This window comes from Malaclemys terrapin, chromosome 6 (assembly GCF_027887155.1).
Source record: "Malaclemys terrapin pileata isolate rMalTer1 chromosome 6, rMalTer1.hap1, whole genome shotgun sequence".
NCBI classification, from domain to species: Eukaryota; Metazoa; Chordata; order Testudines; family Emydidae; genus Malaclemys; species Malaclemys terrapin.
The window spans coordinates 83,372,720-83,390,151 of NC_071510.1; the positions used below are offsets into that span (position 1 = coordinate 83,372,720).

The following is a 17,432-nucleotide window of genomic DNA, read 5'->3' on the forward strand; positions in this document are numbered from 1 at the left end:
ATGTACACTGATTTACATCAGCTATGGACTGGGTCCATGGAGTATAGTCCTCTCTTGATATATGTAGATAACTCCTATTTTCCAAGCCTCCAGAGCAACTTCAGAGGTCAAACCACTGTTACTGGGTAGAATAAGTTGAAGTTGCACCAAAGCTAAGGCCTTCAGTGCAACTCTCCGTTATTAGCTCCCCCACTGCAAAGTACAGCCCCTGCCGGCATTGCTCCACGCCTGCCCCAGGCTTGAAGTTTGGAGAGGGATGCTGCCTCCTACCCCCCAAACTACGCCATGTTTAAAAGTAGGGGGCATGGCCCCCTGGGGCCCCCGGTTCCAGCACCACTGGCCCTCCTCGCTTCTACGAAGGTTCCAGTGCCCTTGCTTCAGCACCATACTTCTGGTTGAGTTAGAAGAGTGTTTCTTAACAAGTTGGTCATGACCTCCAGGAGGGTCATGAAAGGTAATCAGATTTGCAAGGAATCAAAAATGTTATTACAATGTAAAGCAAGGGAAATCTCACTCCCCTCTCCATACACATCCTTACCCTTCAACAGACTGACAGAAAGACACACACCAAGACTTATCATTAATATATTTTTACTTACTTTTATAGTAAATTGGAAGGAAATCATGAAAGTTTTTTACTGCAAACAATGTGTCGCCAACCTGAAAAGGCTGCAAAACACTGAGTTAGAACACATCTTGCAGAGAGACATCTGATCTTGATTTAAAGATTTCAAGTAATGAAAGATCCACCACATCTTAGATATATTGTTCTAATCTTCAGGTAGATCTTGCATTTTTGAAGCAAATAAAACTTTACTACAGATGTCTTCTGTTGCACTCAGGACAATTATTGGAAATTAATGTAGATAAAATAACTAGATATTTGAAATCAAGTGTAGTTACAACACAAATTGTAGAAAGGGTCTCAAGAAAGAGATTCCAACAAAGGAAAGCAAAACTAAACTATTCATTACAAAATTTGTTGCTATTTAATAACAAAAAATTAGAAATAGAAGCAAAAAAAGTATTTTGAGGATATTTATACACATGAGACCTTAAACAGAAAACAGGAAAAACGGACAAACAGATTGCTATCTCAGAAAGGAGCTCCTCACCTGCCAGTTAGCGGAAAATGAAACAATCATGTTTGAAGTATGACTTCTATCGCTCAGCAATAGGCAAGCACACTTTTTCTTGTGTTGAGACAGTTACACATGGCTAGCTGTAACACTGTCAGACCCCGATCGTTGGGATTGAACCTGGAACCTCTAGAGCTTAGGGTGCATGAGCTTCTACTGTATGAGCTAAAAGCCACATGGCTCTTAACTAAGGCAGTAGAGCAGACTCATTAATCTCTCTCTCTCTCTCTCAGTGGTCTCAGTGCCACTAGATGGGACAGAACACCACATCCAGGAGGTGTGTGGGTTATACAGCCACACAGTGAAGAGGGAGGGAAGAAGTGGCTTTCTTCCCACCTTGCACATAAGAGTTACCCAGCATTGTAGCTCCTGTACTTTAAGTACTCAGGAGCTTCTGTATGACATAAAGAAGGCATGATGTAGCCAGTCATAGCTCCTTCTCCCCATGCTTCAGCCAAGCATATGCTATGCTCCTTAAAGGCTGCTGGTAATTAACCTCCCTCTAGTGCAGGGGTAGGCAATCTATGGCAAGCTGATTTTCAGTGGCACTCACACTGCCTGGGTCCTGGCCACCGGTCTGGGGGGTTCTGCATTTTAATTTAATTTTAAATGAAGCTTCTTAAACATTTTAAAAACCTTATTTACTTCACATACAACAATAGTTTAGTTATATTATAGACTTATAGAAAGAGATATCTAAAAATGTTAAAATGTATTACTGGCACGCGAAACCTTAAATTAGAGTGAATAAATGAAGTCTCGGCACACCACTTCTGAAAGGTTGCCAACCCCTGCTCTAGTGCAACTGAAAATGGGAGCAAAATACCTGTCATTGTTCTTCTGGCTTCACACGACCCTTACCGCAGACTGTGCCTTAAAGGCACAAGCTAGCCCAGAGTGCTGGTATTAGAAAGCTATGCTTTAGGGTATTCTGATCCCTGTCATATGCTGGATCCTGGACCTTGGAAAGGAGTTCTATTATATCTCTTGCCTTCAGAGAATATGATTTATCAGTAAGAAATTTTTCTCATATTATCAAAGTGAGTAATTTTTCTCTTATATCAAATGGAGTTACGTACACATATCAAAAGGAGAATAGAGGCTAAACTCTGTATTTTTTGCTTTTGCAGGACATGAAGTGTGAGGTCCAACCTTAAAGTTATTGATGTCACTTGTGCATGAATTTCTTTATCATATAAGTCCTTGTACTGTGATATTATAGCATAGATGTATTGTACATATTAACACTAACATTCAGTTTCAGTTATAGAGAGCATCTAAGGATAATCTACATCTAGTAGCAGTAAATGGACCCAGATGTTTTAGCGATTCCTCCATTAGATTATCCCTTACAACTTATGCAATGCACGATGCTAAGCAACATCTGTGTACCTTATCTTCTGTACTTGTATTTCCATAAAAGATGGCAGCTTCCTTATTGCCTTATGCAGGGTGCATAGTTTAATTTGCATTTCCTTTTATGCAGGCATAAACTTTTTTTCAGTTCAATGGGTTTGTCTCTCTGGCAGCATTAAAATATGAAGAAGTAGCTATTCTGCAAAGCCAACAGCCATTTTAAAGTGTAATGTCTCCTCTGTAAGCAATTAGGGGTACAACTCAAAAGGAAACTGTCTTGGTAGGATGCTAAATATCTACCAAATATCATTTTTGAGATTTTTCCTGGTGTTGCTTTGGCTAAAAATAGTGCATATTATGTAATCTGTTATAACAACAAAACTAGCCTGAGAATTTATAGACAGTGTTTCAACCCCAAAGGACATTTTTTTTAGTAGATGTAGCATTGAAAAATAATTGCTTACATAGCCTAAACTTCAGTATGTAAAATGTGATATAGATTTGTTTCATGCATCTTTTTAAAGAAAAATAATTACAGTGAAATCTGCAAGTGTCCATGTCAGAGTTTTCATTGTAAACTCACTTCTAAGGGATCTAAATCTCATCTGTAGAACTTTAAGCCCAAACTTGGCATGATAAGTCTTTGTAAGACAGTATTTTTTCATACAAAATGGGAGCAAAATAGCAAATTTCAGGGGATAATGTTACAGTTCATAAGCTTATTTTAATGGCCAGTATGAACTAGACTTTTTTATAAGGTGCTAAGAATGTTTCGGTATATACCTGAAGAGAAAAAGAATTTCCATTCACTTTTTAGCTCATAAGCTTCCTTTATAGAAAAGCTAAAACACACACAAAAATAGGTAATCAGGCATTTGGTTTAAATTATTCAATATTTTGATAGAATACAGTCACACATAAGGAAACTGAAATATTGAACATTTTTTCAAATACTAGTACAAATAAAAAAATTTAGACTTATTTTCAAGATGGCAATGAAAATTGATGTCTCCTGATTCACTGAAGGAAACATCTGGGTTAGCGTTAAAGGGGTCCTCAAAGAGGTAACATCCAATAGTTCTGTAAAAAATGAAAGTATGGAAATGATGACTGTGTTTCTAAAGAATGCTATTGTAATTAGACATATGAGTCTTCTATATGTAAAAGATTATATTGTGAAACTGGTACATTAATAGTAATGTTTTATGAATATGTTGAGAGTTCCATAATAAACATTTATTAGAAGGGGGGATGGGGAAGCTGCTCACATTGCTTTAAAGAACTTTGCAGCTGGCTAATTTTAAAAAACAACCAATATTCTACTCCATATAATCATATACCTCCTGGGCAGAATCTGCCTTGGTGCTTTTTGTAGCTTTCTACATAGAAGTTTCTCCTATGATTTCTAGTAAATTTGCAAAATCCAGTACCTTCTCCGATGCAAGATGAGCTTTCACTTAGTCTGCTTCATACTTTTTAAGTATTTACATTGATCCAGATGTAAGAGGGTGGTGAAACACTGGAATGGGTTACCTAGGGAGGTGGTGGAATCTCCATCCTTACAGGTTTTTAAGGCCCGGCTTGACAAAGCCCTGGCTGGGATAATTTAGTTGGTGTTGGTCCTGCTTTGAGCAGGGGATTGGACTAGATGACCTCCTGAGGTCTCTTTCAACCCTAATATTCTATGATTCTGTGTATTCTGTGTATTTTTCTTTACGTCACATTCAATTTTTTGGGGTGAAAACAAAGTTACAATATTCTCACATACACACTTTCTTGTATTGGAGACAAATAAATTTAAAGCTTAATTATGAGAAACAATAATTATTTTTATTAAACAAATTATAGATGGTATTATAGATACGTAGTACATAAATGCTTACTACAGTCTTAATTTAGAAAGAAATTTAAGCCTGTATACAGCTTGTATGCTTAAAGTTAAATACATGTTTTAGTATCTTTCTGAATTGGGCTATACTGTAGGTAGACATTCACAGCATATGTAGTACTGGCTCCAAATTTGTATTATGGTGTCAGTAACCAGAATACAACTAAAAATACTCCTTATAAGGAATCGATTGTCTTGAATCTTATCAATAGCACATTTTACTGTCTTTTTAATATTACTATACCATAATAATTCAATTAAACCATAAAATGTTGTGTTTATATAACATTGGGCCAAATTCTCACCTGTGCAGGAAAAAAAACTATATAGGGGCACAAACTTACATTTTTTTTCAAGTCATGCTGTTGGGGTCGTGGGATTTGCAGAATACTCAGGAGGGTTGGATCCCTAATTGGCAGGTATCTATGATCTGTGCAAAACTCCAGTATCTCCCACACTGCTTTCTATACCACTGGGATCAAAGCTCTGAAGGAGTTGTTGTCATGTAGTTCCTAGCAGATGGTGTCCTGAAAAGTACAGAAGTCCACAATATATGATTTAGCCACTGAGATATGTCTAGATATAACTGGTGAGCTTGTGGTGACAGATATAATCTTTTAAGAATAATTTTGTAGTATCTGCTAAACTGTTTAAATGTTGGTGGTAGTTTAGCTATGATGAACTTGTATTAGTTTAACATTATAACAAGGTATACTTGTAGTTTATAATCACACTTTACTGCAGTGAAAAATGATGATGCTACCAGAAGAGGCCAGTAAAAGATAGCAGTTTTTAAAAAAGCATATTCTACACTGGGAACAGTTTGTGGTCAAATTACACCATAGAGCATCTGACGTTTGGCTTCTTGGTAGCAGAGTTGATCAGAAACCAAACTTTGATTAAACCCTCATTTGTCATTTTATATTCCAGGGGTCCAGGAGGTGGTAGACCGTGGCCAAACCCAACGAATGCCAATTCTGTAAGTAAATATTTAAGTGTGTTGGACAGGAGTTATTCCTTCTTAATATGCCCATGTATGGAAAAAAACCCTATATTCAGCAAATAGAATAGTGCATGCCATATTTTGTTGTCCTCTGTACTGTTTTTTTTTTTTTTTTCCAACCCTGATGCATGGGTTCTCCAGCTTTTTTTACAGTATGGACCACATCTTAATAGAGCGCTTCTAGTAGATCACCTTTCCTCCCACTCATGATTGTGCAGACCATCTGCTCTCCTGTTCATAATCACATAACAGCCCTGAGGCAACTACAGCAAATTGCCCAAAGGAAAAATTAACATTAGCATAGTATTTAATATATTTTTAGCTTTTTTAATGCAATATAACAAAATAGAATAGGAGTCAGTACCATCTGACCAACCAGCTCTACATAGACCACAGTTTGATAAGGTGATCCATTTGATAGGTTGAACAATTTAATTTTGGCCATCATGAAAAGTAATACACTCTCCAAATTAGTAGGCTGCAACAGCTACAAAATGAGGTTGTTCAATAGCTGCTTAGGACAAGAACAGTTTGGTAATGCCCACCCTCCATGACTTGCCCTGGCTGGTACCCTACAGAAGGTAATTCACAGTTCAAGGGATTAGTTTTAGAAAGCACAGTGAAACCCTTCCTAATCTGTACCCAAAGTACTTGAGTGAACATGTATCATCATATATCCCTACTTTGCATTTACAGTAGGCTAGGGTGGATCTGCTGTTACTAGACTCTATTTCTGGCTGTCCCTAGGACATGGTATATCAAGTTTATCCTTGACTGGGAAATATTTATTTATTTATTTATTTATTTATTTATTGGTGGATCGGAAGAGGAGTGTTTCCTATGTTTTTTTGTTTTGGTTTGTATTTGCTATCCTCTTGTGTATTCCTTTTCTATGTAGGAATTGATCCTTGTAGTTTGATAGAATGGCTTCTGTATGGTTTGCCATTGTGCCAGATCTTTGGGTTCAGATTGGCTGTATATTTGGGTAAACTATTTCCTCATTTTGACTTTAGTGGTGTTTGCTGATTATTGTATATGTAATGCAATAAATGTTTAAAATAAATTTTAAAAGGGGTAGATTATCAAAGTCACAGGGGAGTTAGGTGCCCAACTTTTATTGAGCACTGAGTGCTTAACTCCCTCTTCTTTATTTGAAAATCTCCCCCTACATATTTTCTCTCTCTCTGGGTTATGCTTACCTGTCATATAATTCAGAGGTACAGCTCAATTTACAGTAATATTAACTTTGTGGAATGTGGATCATGATATGCTAATATTAAATCTTATACATACACTCAAAATAAAAAGTACACAAAATCTATGACAGTGTGAACTGAGGCTGGCAGTTTTTCATAATAATAATGTACAAAAAGAAAGAGAGCTCAATGTTGCATGACTGAGTTACAAATAGGTAAATGTAGGCCTTAACTTGCATTTTCCCAGCTTTTAGTGTGACAGCCTTAATATTCTTTTTTTGTTTTAGATGTCTTGATTGTTTTTAAATAAGGTAGAGAAGATTATTCTGCCATGGAATTTTATGTTTATTAAATTCAATATGCAAGTACATGCAAGAGACCAGATATAGACCCTGATTCATGAAAACACTTAAGTACATAAGCAAGTCATTGGAATTTAAGCACATGCACAAGTGCTCTCTTGAATATGGATATTTTCCTGAATTGTGATCTTTGGCATTGACTTAAAATATGCATTATCTACCTGATTAGAATGAAATCAGGGAAATAGTTACAGTATTTAGGCAGAATTTTAAAACCCACTAAACAGAAATTAGTCCTTTGAAACTATTGTAATCTTACATGAAAGTACACATCTAGGACATGCCCTATGCATATTTTAGTTACTAATCTTTAATTAAGATTTGTTGACATTTTCTTTCATAAGCAGGAAAAAGGGGGTTTCAGAGCATACAAAATAAGAGAATACAGTTTAAGTAGTTCAGATTATGGTTTGCCTTAAGCCTACAGTATATGCTGATTTTATAAAAGTTATATCAGTGATTGTTTTAAATGAGTTTATGTCACCTGCTCTATATTTCATCAAATAGTTTAGCTGTTAACCTTATATATGTAGCTCCATAGGTCTTTCCATTTAAAACATACCTACCAGAAAAACGTGCCCCTCCTCCCCCACCCAAAAAAAAAAAAGAATTAAGAGAAGTGGAAAGACTTGCTTGCTATATACGTTTTTGAAAAATATACTAAATAGAAACAAGGCATTTCCCCATACATGAGGCTCATGGCAATTCCACAGCTGAGCTTGTTGTGAAGTCAGGGACCTTCTCTCTTAACCATTATGTTTATTCAGATTTGTTAATAGATTTTTAATTGTTAGAGATGGGGAGCAGGGGAAGAGTTGTTTTAAAAGAGCTGCCATAATGCATATCTCCTCTTCGCCTCCCAATGAACTGATGTTAAAGGAGAGGTTCAGGGAGTCTGAGAGAGGAGGAGGAGGGGAAACAAATATAGAACAAGATGCATGTTGAACATTGCCACTTGCTCAGTTGTTTGCCACTGTTGCGTCTGATTCCCCATGTTTGTCAACTCAATGTCTGTTTAGATTGTAAGCTCCCCAGAACATAGATCTTGATCTAAACTCTCTTTTAAGATGTGGCCCCTCTGTGCTATTCCAGTGACATGAAGGGGGTCCTTGCAGAACACACCTGACATAGTGAGAGGCTGAGCTGTCTTTGTACTTATAGCCTTTGTTACTGTGGTAACTGAATACCTCAGTTATATTAAAGAATTTTTATCCTCACAACATCCCTGTGATGTAGAGAAGAACCATCCCCATTGTACAGATGGGGAACTGACACACAGAGTAGATTAACTGATTTACCCAAGGTCACACGGGAAGTCTTTGGCTGAGCTAGGAATTGAACACAAATCTCTTTAGGCTTACTTAGGCCAATACCTTTTGCACTACAATCAGGGGTTCTCAAACTTCATTGCACCGCAACCCCCTTCTGACAACAAAATTACTACATGGCCCCCAGGGAGGAGGGGGCGGGGTGGGTAAAAGCCCAAGCCCCGCTGGCCCAGGTGGTGGGAGAGGGGGCCAGAGCCCAAGCCCCACCACCCCAGGTGTGGGTGGAGCTCAGGCTTCAGCTTCAGCCCTGGGTCCCAGCAAGTCTAGTGCTGGCCCTGGTGACCCCAATAAAATGGGGTTGCGACCAACTTTGGGGTCCCGACCCACAGTTTTAGAACCGCTACCTCATTATCTATTCTTCTCTGACCCTATAGTCAGCCTCAAGTCTGGCCCTAGGTGTTTTGCCGGCCTGGGTAGAAATAATTTCCAGCGCCTTCCTTGGAGCAGCCAAGCTAAAAACCTCCAAAATTCAGCTGGGTCTATGCTATTCCTTCCTGCCCTTTGCATAGAAGATTTATATGGAGATGGCCAGTGTAGGCAAGGAAGGGAACGGGGTGGAATTGCTGGAGTATAGTGCACTCCGGCTATTTTATGCCAGCATAATAATGTATAGATTTCAGACAGTAAGACATATTAGAAAGTGGAAATCTCCCAAAGTAAGTGCTGGTAGACCTTTTACTTGGGATTTTAAAAGCTAGATTGGACTAACACTAGAAATTGTACTACGAGGATTAATTCTGCTTTGATTGGGAGATGGACAGGAAGGTGCATAATAGATTTTTGCATCTCTCGCTTCTAATATTCTATAATGATTCCCATAAAATTAAGTCTATCTTTTTTTTTTTTTTTCAATTTCTCATACATTCTGAAGCAAGTCCATCCTTCACAGATTAGATGCCAAGAGGCAGTTCACATCTTCAATGTGTGAGAGTTTCAGAACATCACAGTGTTTGTGGCTTCTGAGGATAAATGCAATGGGTTTAAAATAACATTTTTTCCATTTAATAGTGGGGTGTTTTTCAGTGGCCAGCTGAATCGTGAGTGGGAAAGATGTGGCCAAGACTATGAAAATGTTTGAGAACTCCTGCCTTAGATACATTTATAAAATATTATCTGTCATCTGCAGTCAGATAAGAAACTTCTTTTGGCAAAGTGATTTTCCAGTTTCTTAATTCTCAGCTCAACTTCTTGAGCTGTTACTCTCCAATATCCTATAGAGAAGATCTATAGAAGTTATTTTATGAAGAGGAAAACTATATTACTTACCAGCAGCTGGAGTTCTCCAGGTACCTCTGTAACGAATCTCCACAAATTGAATTTAATGTTCAATTGGGACACAGACTCTTTAAAAAGAAAGTTCTTTCCTCAAGCATGCAGAAAGAATACCATCAGTGTCCCTTGAGATCAAAGAGTGTGTCATCTTGTGGCCCTTGATTCAGTTAAAGACTTAATCACATGTTTAAGTCCATCACTGTTCCCTTGCTTGAGTCCCATTGACTTAAAGTTAAGCACATGCTTAATGCTGTCCTGAATTGGGCTAATACTCATATAACCTCACTACTAACCTTTTGCCACAAGTTAATGGATCTTTATATTGGATTATTGTGGTTCCTGCAGATAAAGCCTGAAGCCAATATTGGTAGGTGCAAGTAGCATAACTTGTACCACAGCTTGCAGTCTGCCTTTTTAAAAAGTAACAATGACTTCTCAGCATTCACACATCATAGAGTGGATCTAAAGGAGCTAGTGATTAAGACCCTGATCTTGCAGACACTCAAGCATGTGTATTCCTTAGTCCTATTGACTTCTGTAGGGTTACTCAGGTGAGCAGAGTTACACACATGCTTAAGTGTTTTGTAGGACTAGAGCCTAAGAAGCCACTAACGTCTTGAAAGCAACCTGATTATTTTCAGTGCAAGACACAACAAATATATTACTATGTAGGAGTTGGGACACAGCAATCTTAAACTTGAATATTAAGTATCTTTTATTTACAGTAATTCTCTTTGACTGTGACTCTGTACTGCACTTTTTACTATAGAGTAACCTTACAGTGAGATGTTTCCTAGACAGCATTATGTTTAACATCAGTATTTGCTCCCTATCCTCTGCCTCTTCTCTAAAAATTAATTTTAAAAATGTGCTTCAAAATAAGATCCTCAATAAATTTTGGTATGGACTGCATTTCTCCATCTTAATGGAAAATAAATATATTATTTTGTTTTGCATTCTAGATACCATACTCTTCAGCATCTCCTGGGAATTATGTAGTAAGTACCCTTGTGTGTGTTTGCTCATTAGAATTGATGTTACATGTTATTTAGGCACAGAAATAGTTGTCCAGATGTTAAGAAGAACCCTTGTGTATTGGTTGAGAAGTGAACATCTGATCTGTGTTTAGTTGTTTTGTCTGCCATCTACTGCACATATGTTGGTGTTCATTACTAGAACAGTTATCAGTCTGGTCAAAATTGCCTTGAGTGCTGTGGTTTACTTCAGCATATGTTTCTGTAACCAATGCAATACTTCAATACTTCAATACTAAAGGAGAAAAAACAGCCTTTTCTTGGTGACACCATAATGTGCTTGAATTTTTGAAGCTCTGGAGAAAAAAATTCATTGGAAGAACTAGAAAAGCTTAAACCTCCCAAAAGATATATAGCACACCACTTAAAAAGACACTCACAGCTAATGTTTTATGGGACATTTTTACTCTCTGTTGCTTTTAATTACCTCCTGAAGGCCTGAAAACTCCTTTTTTCAACAACTACCTGAGTGCTACCCTGTCAGCTGCTGGGTCCTGATCACTGAGAGCTACAAGGGATAAAACAACCACTATCTCATACTCCTCAAGGTCCTAGTCACCGAAAGCTTTGGGGGATGAGAGGTCTACAACTGTAGGACTGATAGCCTTGCACTCAAAGCTGACAAGTACCATCAAGAGGAGCATGACCATTAGATCTCCCTTAAAGACGTCTCAGTCCCTGTAGACCTTAGACCCCAAAATGGGTGTTACTGGGGCTCCAAGTGTGTCCTGTATCATAAAGGTGTCTAAGGCTTCTAAAAGCCATGCCTCTTCCAAACAAGACCCAGAACTGAAGACCTTCTCTGTTACACGTCACAGCCATATTAGCAGACATTCTACGATGAAGAGATCAACACCATCTGGCTCTATGATGCACTCAGTACCTGCTTCGATACCCTGGTCTGCATCTCCTGAATAAATGTTTGTGTAGGCTCACCTTATGGCACATACTAGCCAGATACCCACCTTGGTACTGATACCAACCTCCATCATTCCTGTGGTACCACAGGAGTTCTGGTACTCAAGAGACATCTTTGTACCTAATGAACCAGAGTCTTCCCTACTGTCTGCTTCTGCACATCCTTCAGTACCTATATCCTCTGGGTCACTGAAGGCACTTTTCTCATCAAGACCTTCCCGATTCCCTGACTTCTGCCATCCAGGGAGAAGTCAGTCCATGGAATATATTGAAGGGATATTCTCACTCTGACTCGTAACTCTGTGTTCAGGAATCTCCTGTTTATTGAATGGGACATTATTCTTCTCCACATGTGGAGAGAGGGAGGAGAGGCGACCTCGACCTCCAGCCACCTGAGGTGACCAACAGTGGCTAACTCTTCCTCCTATGTCTTATGGTCCATCTCAGTGGCCTTATTGGGCTCCATGGGCCCTGTACTGTCAACAACTTCTGACGGGGGAAGGGAGAAGTTCACTCTGCAGTGAGCATAGAAACTCTTGCTCTTCCTTACCTTCACTTCCTCCTCCACTTGAAGAACAAGAAGTGTAAAGGCGGGCTGTCATTATTAGATGAGGCTGTAATGCCTCCACCACCTTCCATAGCACATGACATTATACAATTCCAGGACTTGAAGAAGTGAATTGTGGATAGGCTTCAGAATTCTTGTGAAGAAGTCCAGGGCCCCCATGATAAACTCCTGAACATTTTACACTTTTCAGCTTAGTCACGCATGCCACTCCCAGTTAATGAGGCTTTTTGGAGTCAGACAGGACCATCTGGCAGACTCCAGCTGTGGCACCCCCAACTTGCAAATGTGCTGACAAGAAATGCATGTCCCAGAGGAGAATTCAGAATTTTTATTTTCACCTCCCTCACTGAATTCCTTGGTTGTGGATGCAATTAATGAGTGCAGGAGGCAACACAACACAAAAACTACCCCATAAAATAAAGACCAGAAGAGATCTATACTCCTGCAAATAAGAAAAATATAGCAGGTCTCAAACAGTGCAGAGGTCATGCCCAGCTCATTTTTCTAGTTTCTGTAGACCTCCTGAACCACAAGCTGACACCGAGGTATTCAAAGAAGAAAACATCTACTACAAGCACTACATTGCAGCCACCAGCATTGTCCAAGTGTCAGTTTTGATGGCTTGGTCAAGAGTCTAAACCACCCATTTCACACAAATCTATTGCTGCACTAACCAACCCTCTTCCCTGCCATTGGATTCTGCCTCTCCCATTTTCAAGGCGCCTGTGAGAGAATAACATCCAACAAATGGATTTTGAAGCTTGTAACATCTGACTATTCCATCCATTTCACCTCCATCTGTCCCTCCCACCCCGTTCCTTTTCAGGGACCCATCTGACGATCAGTTGCTGAATCAGAAGGTTGCCTCTCTCCTACGTTTAGGGGCCATAGAACCAGTTTCACTTCAGCACCAGGGAAAAGGATTCTATTCCAAGTAATTTCTGGTCCCCAAAAAGACTGGGGGATGGAAACCAAATTACATTTTAGACATTTCAACAACAACATGAAACAACAGAAATTCAAGATGGTGACCCTTGCAGAAAAGCAGTATATATTCCCTTTCTAGATTCCGGGGATTGGTTTGTGACACGCTATCTTCAAGACATGTATTTCCATATTGTGATTCACTTTCTCACAAGAGGTTTCTTCAATTTATAGTCAATCACAAACACTTTCAATATACTTTCAGCCTCTCCTCTGCCCCAAGGGTATTCTCAAAGGTGATGAAAGTCAGAGCCACTCGCCAGTGTCCTCTAGACATTGTTGTCTTCTCTTATCTCAATGAGTGGTTACTCCGGAGCCTATCTGATCAGGAGGTCCTATCAACACTACAGATGACATGCTCCTTGTTTCACACCTGTGGTATCCAGATCAATCTAGTAAAGTCCATTTTGATCCTGGTTCAACAGATAGATTTCATAGGAGCCTTTCCAGATGCCATGATAGCCAGGGCTTACCTACCTGTGGACAGGTTTGTGGTTCTGCAGACTCTTATTGCAAAGATTCAGTTAAGTCCTCAAACTTCGGCAAGGAATTGTCTTCAGCTATTGGGCCATATGGCGGCATGCATCTTTGTGAGCTAGCATGTCACATCCTATCTCCACTGTCTACACAACAAACAAGCACAGCCTCAACAAACAGTTCAGGTCTCTAATCCCCATTGAGTTCTACACTTGCTCACTTGTGGAAGAACCCATCCAAAGTCTGTTCGGGAATCCCCTTCTTTCAACCTCCTCCAACCACCATTATCTGTTCAGGTATCCCTCTTGGGATGGGAGCATATCTTGGTCCTCACATCATCCAAGGCAAGTTTCTTCCCAAGAGAGTCACCTACATGTCAACATTCTGGAGTTGAGGCAGTCAGGAATGCTTACTCCCACTTTCTCCCACTGATCAAAGCCAAATCAGTTAAGATCATCACAGACAATGTGGCCTGCATGTTCTACATCAATCGTCAGGGTTGGACGTGTTCCCCCTTACTCTGTGCCGAAGCAGTGAAGATCTGAAGTTGGTGCATTACCAACCACATAGCCATCTCAGCTTCTTACCTCCACTGCATACAAAACGTTACTGCCAACCACCTAAGCAGACGCTTTTCTCATTTACTACTGGGACTTGGATTCATGAGTCCTCCAGAGTATATTTCTAACCTGGGGACTTCCAAAGGTGGATCTTTTTGCTACTGCCACCAATGTAAAGTGTAAGAAGTTTTGCTCTGGGCAAGACTCAATTCTGTGTCTGGGATGTATTCCCACCCATGCCATTGATCTTGAAAGTTCTCAACAAGATTAAGCAGGACAAGGCCAAAATCATTTTGACTGTACCAACTTGACCAAGACAAGTTTGGTACCTTATCTGATTCAATTCACATTTTGTCTGCTGCTGAGACTTCCTCTAGATTACCACCTGTTGACTCGGGATGCTGGTTGGACACTTCACCCCAATTTGGATGTTTTGTGACTTCAAGCATGGCTAGATGATTCTTGGGGTTAGAGATTTCCTGCTCAACAGCGGTATAACAGGTTTTGTTAAATAGCGGAAAAACATCTACTAGAAATACCTTCTGAAATGGAAGAGATTTCACCTACGGTGTATCCGTCAACAAGTGCTTCCTATCTGTTCTTCTCTTCCACCATTCTGGAATACCTGTTAGAATTGAAAAGATCAGTATGAGTTCTTTCAAGGTTTACTTGGTGACTGTAACAGCTTTTCACTCATCAGTGGAAGCTTTTTCGATTTTTGCTTACCCCATAACCTCAAGATTTCTTAAAGGTCTGATGAGTCTTTATCCATAGGTTAGAGAACCTGCCCCAGTATGGGATTTAAACCTTGTCCTAAATGGCCTTATGACACATCCCTTTGAACCATTAGCTACATGTTTTCTACTCCACTTCTCTTTGAAAACAGCTTTCTTGGAAGGCATCACTTCCACATGGAGAGTGGGAAATGGGGGGCTCTAATAGCAGATCCCCCCCCTTTACAGTATTTTTCAAGGAAAAGGTTTTAAAATGGCCACATCCCAAGTTCCTACCCAAAGTGTCCTCTGAATTTCATCTTAACCAGACCATTCATTTACTGTTTCCCCCCAAAACCACATCATTTCAAAACAGGAAGCTACTTTCCATTCCTTAGATGTCAGAAGGGTGTTAGATCTTTTATCTAGACTGGACCAAGCCATTTTGAAAGTCTCCCAGACTGTTTTGATTTAGGACAGATCTAAAAGTTCCTTTATTTCCACCCAAAGGCTCTCAAGGTGAATCTCTGGATGTATTATTTCATTTTATGACTCCGCCAACATCTAACCTCCTTCTAGTGCGTTAGCCCATTCTACCATGTCGCAGTCTATGTCTATGACATTACTCAACGATGTTCCAGTTGCTGACATTTTCAGAGCTGCAGCTAGGGCTTCAGTACATACTTTCCCCAAGAACAATGCTTTGGCTCATACCTCTAGGTCAGATGTGGCAGTTGGCAGTGCAGTTCTGTCTTCAGTATTGGAGTCTCCTCTGAAGCTCCTACCATCCTGTTGGGATACTGTTTGTGAGTCACCTGAAATGGAGCACCCATTCAGATATAACTTGAAGAAAGAAAGGTTACTCACCTTGTGTATTAACTGGAGTTCTTTGAGACGTGTGTCCCTGTGGGTGCTCCACTACCTGCCCTCCTTCCCCTCTGTTTTGGAGTTGCCCTGGTGGGACTTTGTGGTAGCGAAGGAACTGAGGACAGTTTGCCTGTGCAGCCATATATTTTGTCACTGTGGGGCACAAGGATGTGTAGGGCACATATGCAGGCTGAACGGGCACTACTACTGATAATCTTTTATCAAAGGCGTGGGGGGCACAAGCACATCTGACATGAAGCACCCATAGGGACACACATCTTGAAGAACTCCAGTTACTGTACGAGATGAATAACCGCTCCTTCCAGGGCCGGTGCAAGGATATTTTGTGCCCTAGGCGAAACTTCCACCTTGCACCCCCCGCAATAAATCACATACATTATACACAATACACGGTCACAGAGTAACATGTTATAATTTAGAATTTATGTTTCCGCGCTTTAAGTTTAGCAAATTTAGAAACAAGTTCCTCCAAGTCAATGCTGTGAGCAATGTCATGTTCCAGGGCCGCCCAGAGGATTCAGGGGGCCTGGGGCAAAGCAATTTCGGGGGCCCCTTCCATAAAAAAAAGTTGCAATACTGTAGTAACATGTATTTGGAAATGTAAAAAATAACTAGTGAAATACATTCAAAAATTAATTTGTAATAATTTGAAAATACACTAAATACATTATTTAAAAACATTAAAAGCTGTAATGGTATGTATACATTTGCAATTACATAATGGGCTGTTGCTGGGTGATGGTGATGGTTGGTACCAATGGGCTGTCGCTGCCTGGGGGTGGTGCTGCTGTTGCCCGGGTTGGGGGGGAACTGGGCTCTGGGTTCGGGGGTGCTCGGCTCACAGGGGCTGGGCTCAGGTATGGGGAGATGGGGTCAGGGGGGTGTCCGGCTCAGAGGGGCTGGGCTCGGAGCTGGGGGTCAGGGCTGTGTGGGGGATGGGGTCGGGGGGTGCCCAGCTCAGAGGGGCTGGGCTCGGAGCTGGGGGTCAGGGCTGTGGGGGGCATGGGGTCGGGGGGTGCCCGGCTCAAAGGGACTGGGCTCGGAGCTGGGGGTCAGGGCTGTGGGGGGGATGGGGTCGGGGGGTTTCCGGCTCAGAGGGGCTGGGCTCGAAGCTGGGGGTCAGGGCTGTGGAGGATGGGGTCGGAGGGGTGCCCGGCCCCTTACCATGCCGCTTATCCCCTCTCCCAGGAGCCTCCAACATACTTGTGGGGGCCCCTGCGGGGCCTGGGGCAAATTGCCCTACTTGCCCCCCCCCCCAGGCAGCCCTGAACTCAGATACCGGGCATGGCAGAGGCTGGAGCAGGGAGAGGGGGGCACTGGGGAAGCTCAGCTCTGCAGGCTGCCGTCCTCTCCAGCCGCCCACACACAAGGGGAGCAGGAGCAGGGACCAGCCAAGGACCAAGGGGGTAGGAGCACAGGCGTCTGAGGCCAAGCTGTGAGGGAAGCGCTTACCTTGCCCAAGGCCCGGGCGTCGGGGTCCTCTTTCTTCCTCCGCTCCACCAGACCACTGCCTGAGGCTCTTTTCTGGGGCTGACCGTGGAGGCTGAGCCAGAAGCCCTGCTGTCGCGCCCGTCGCTGGGCTTGTGCCACGTGCGCTAAGCAGAGCTGTGGAGCTCTGCCCAGCCACCGGCACCCCCGCCGGCAATGAGAAAAATCGCATGGGATGGAGCAGCCGCTGCGCTGGGAGGGAGAGGGAGTCTGAGCCACCGGCAGGCGCGCGGACACAGGGGAACCCCTGGGCTGCCG

At 41.4% G+C, this 17,432-nt stretch overlaps 1 protein-coding gene and 1 long non-coding RNA gene across 6 annotated transcripts in view; one reads left to right on the forward strand and one right to left on the reverse strand.

Moving 5' to 3' along the window:
* SSBP2 (single stranded DNA binding protein 2) overlaps positions 1-17,432 on the forward strand; it is a 272,660-nt gene that overhangs the window by 229,687 nt on the left and 25,541 nt on the right. For all 5 annotated transcript variants that reach the window (XM_054032549.1, XM_054032551.1, XM_054032547.1 and 2 more), the window contains 2 exons: positions 5,314-5,362; positions 10,507-10,542. In XM_054032549.1, the coding sequence (XP_053888524.1) occupies positions 5,314-5,362; positions 10,507-10,542 (85 nt within the window). The remainder of the gene's footprint in view (positions 1-5,313; positions 5,363-10,506; positions 10,543-17,432) is intronic.
* On the reverse strand, positions 3,433-15,618 carry LOC128839500 (uncharacterized). The gene is made up of 4 exons (XR_008445460.1): positions 15,513-15,618; positions 14,625-14,710; positions 4,728-4,910; positions 3,433-3,575 (listed from the first exon to the last, which is right to left on the reverse strand). It is a non-coding gene; the product is annotated as an uncharacterized LOC128839500 (long non-coding RNA).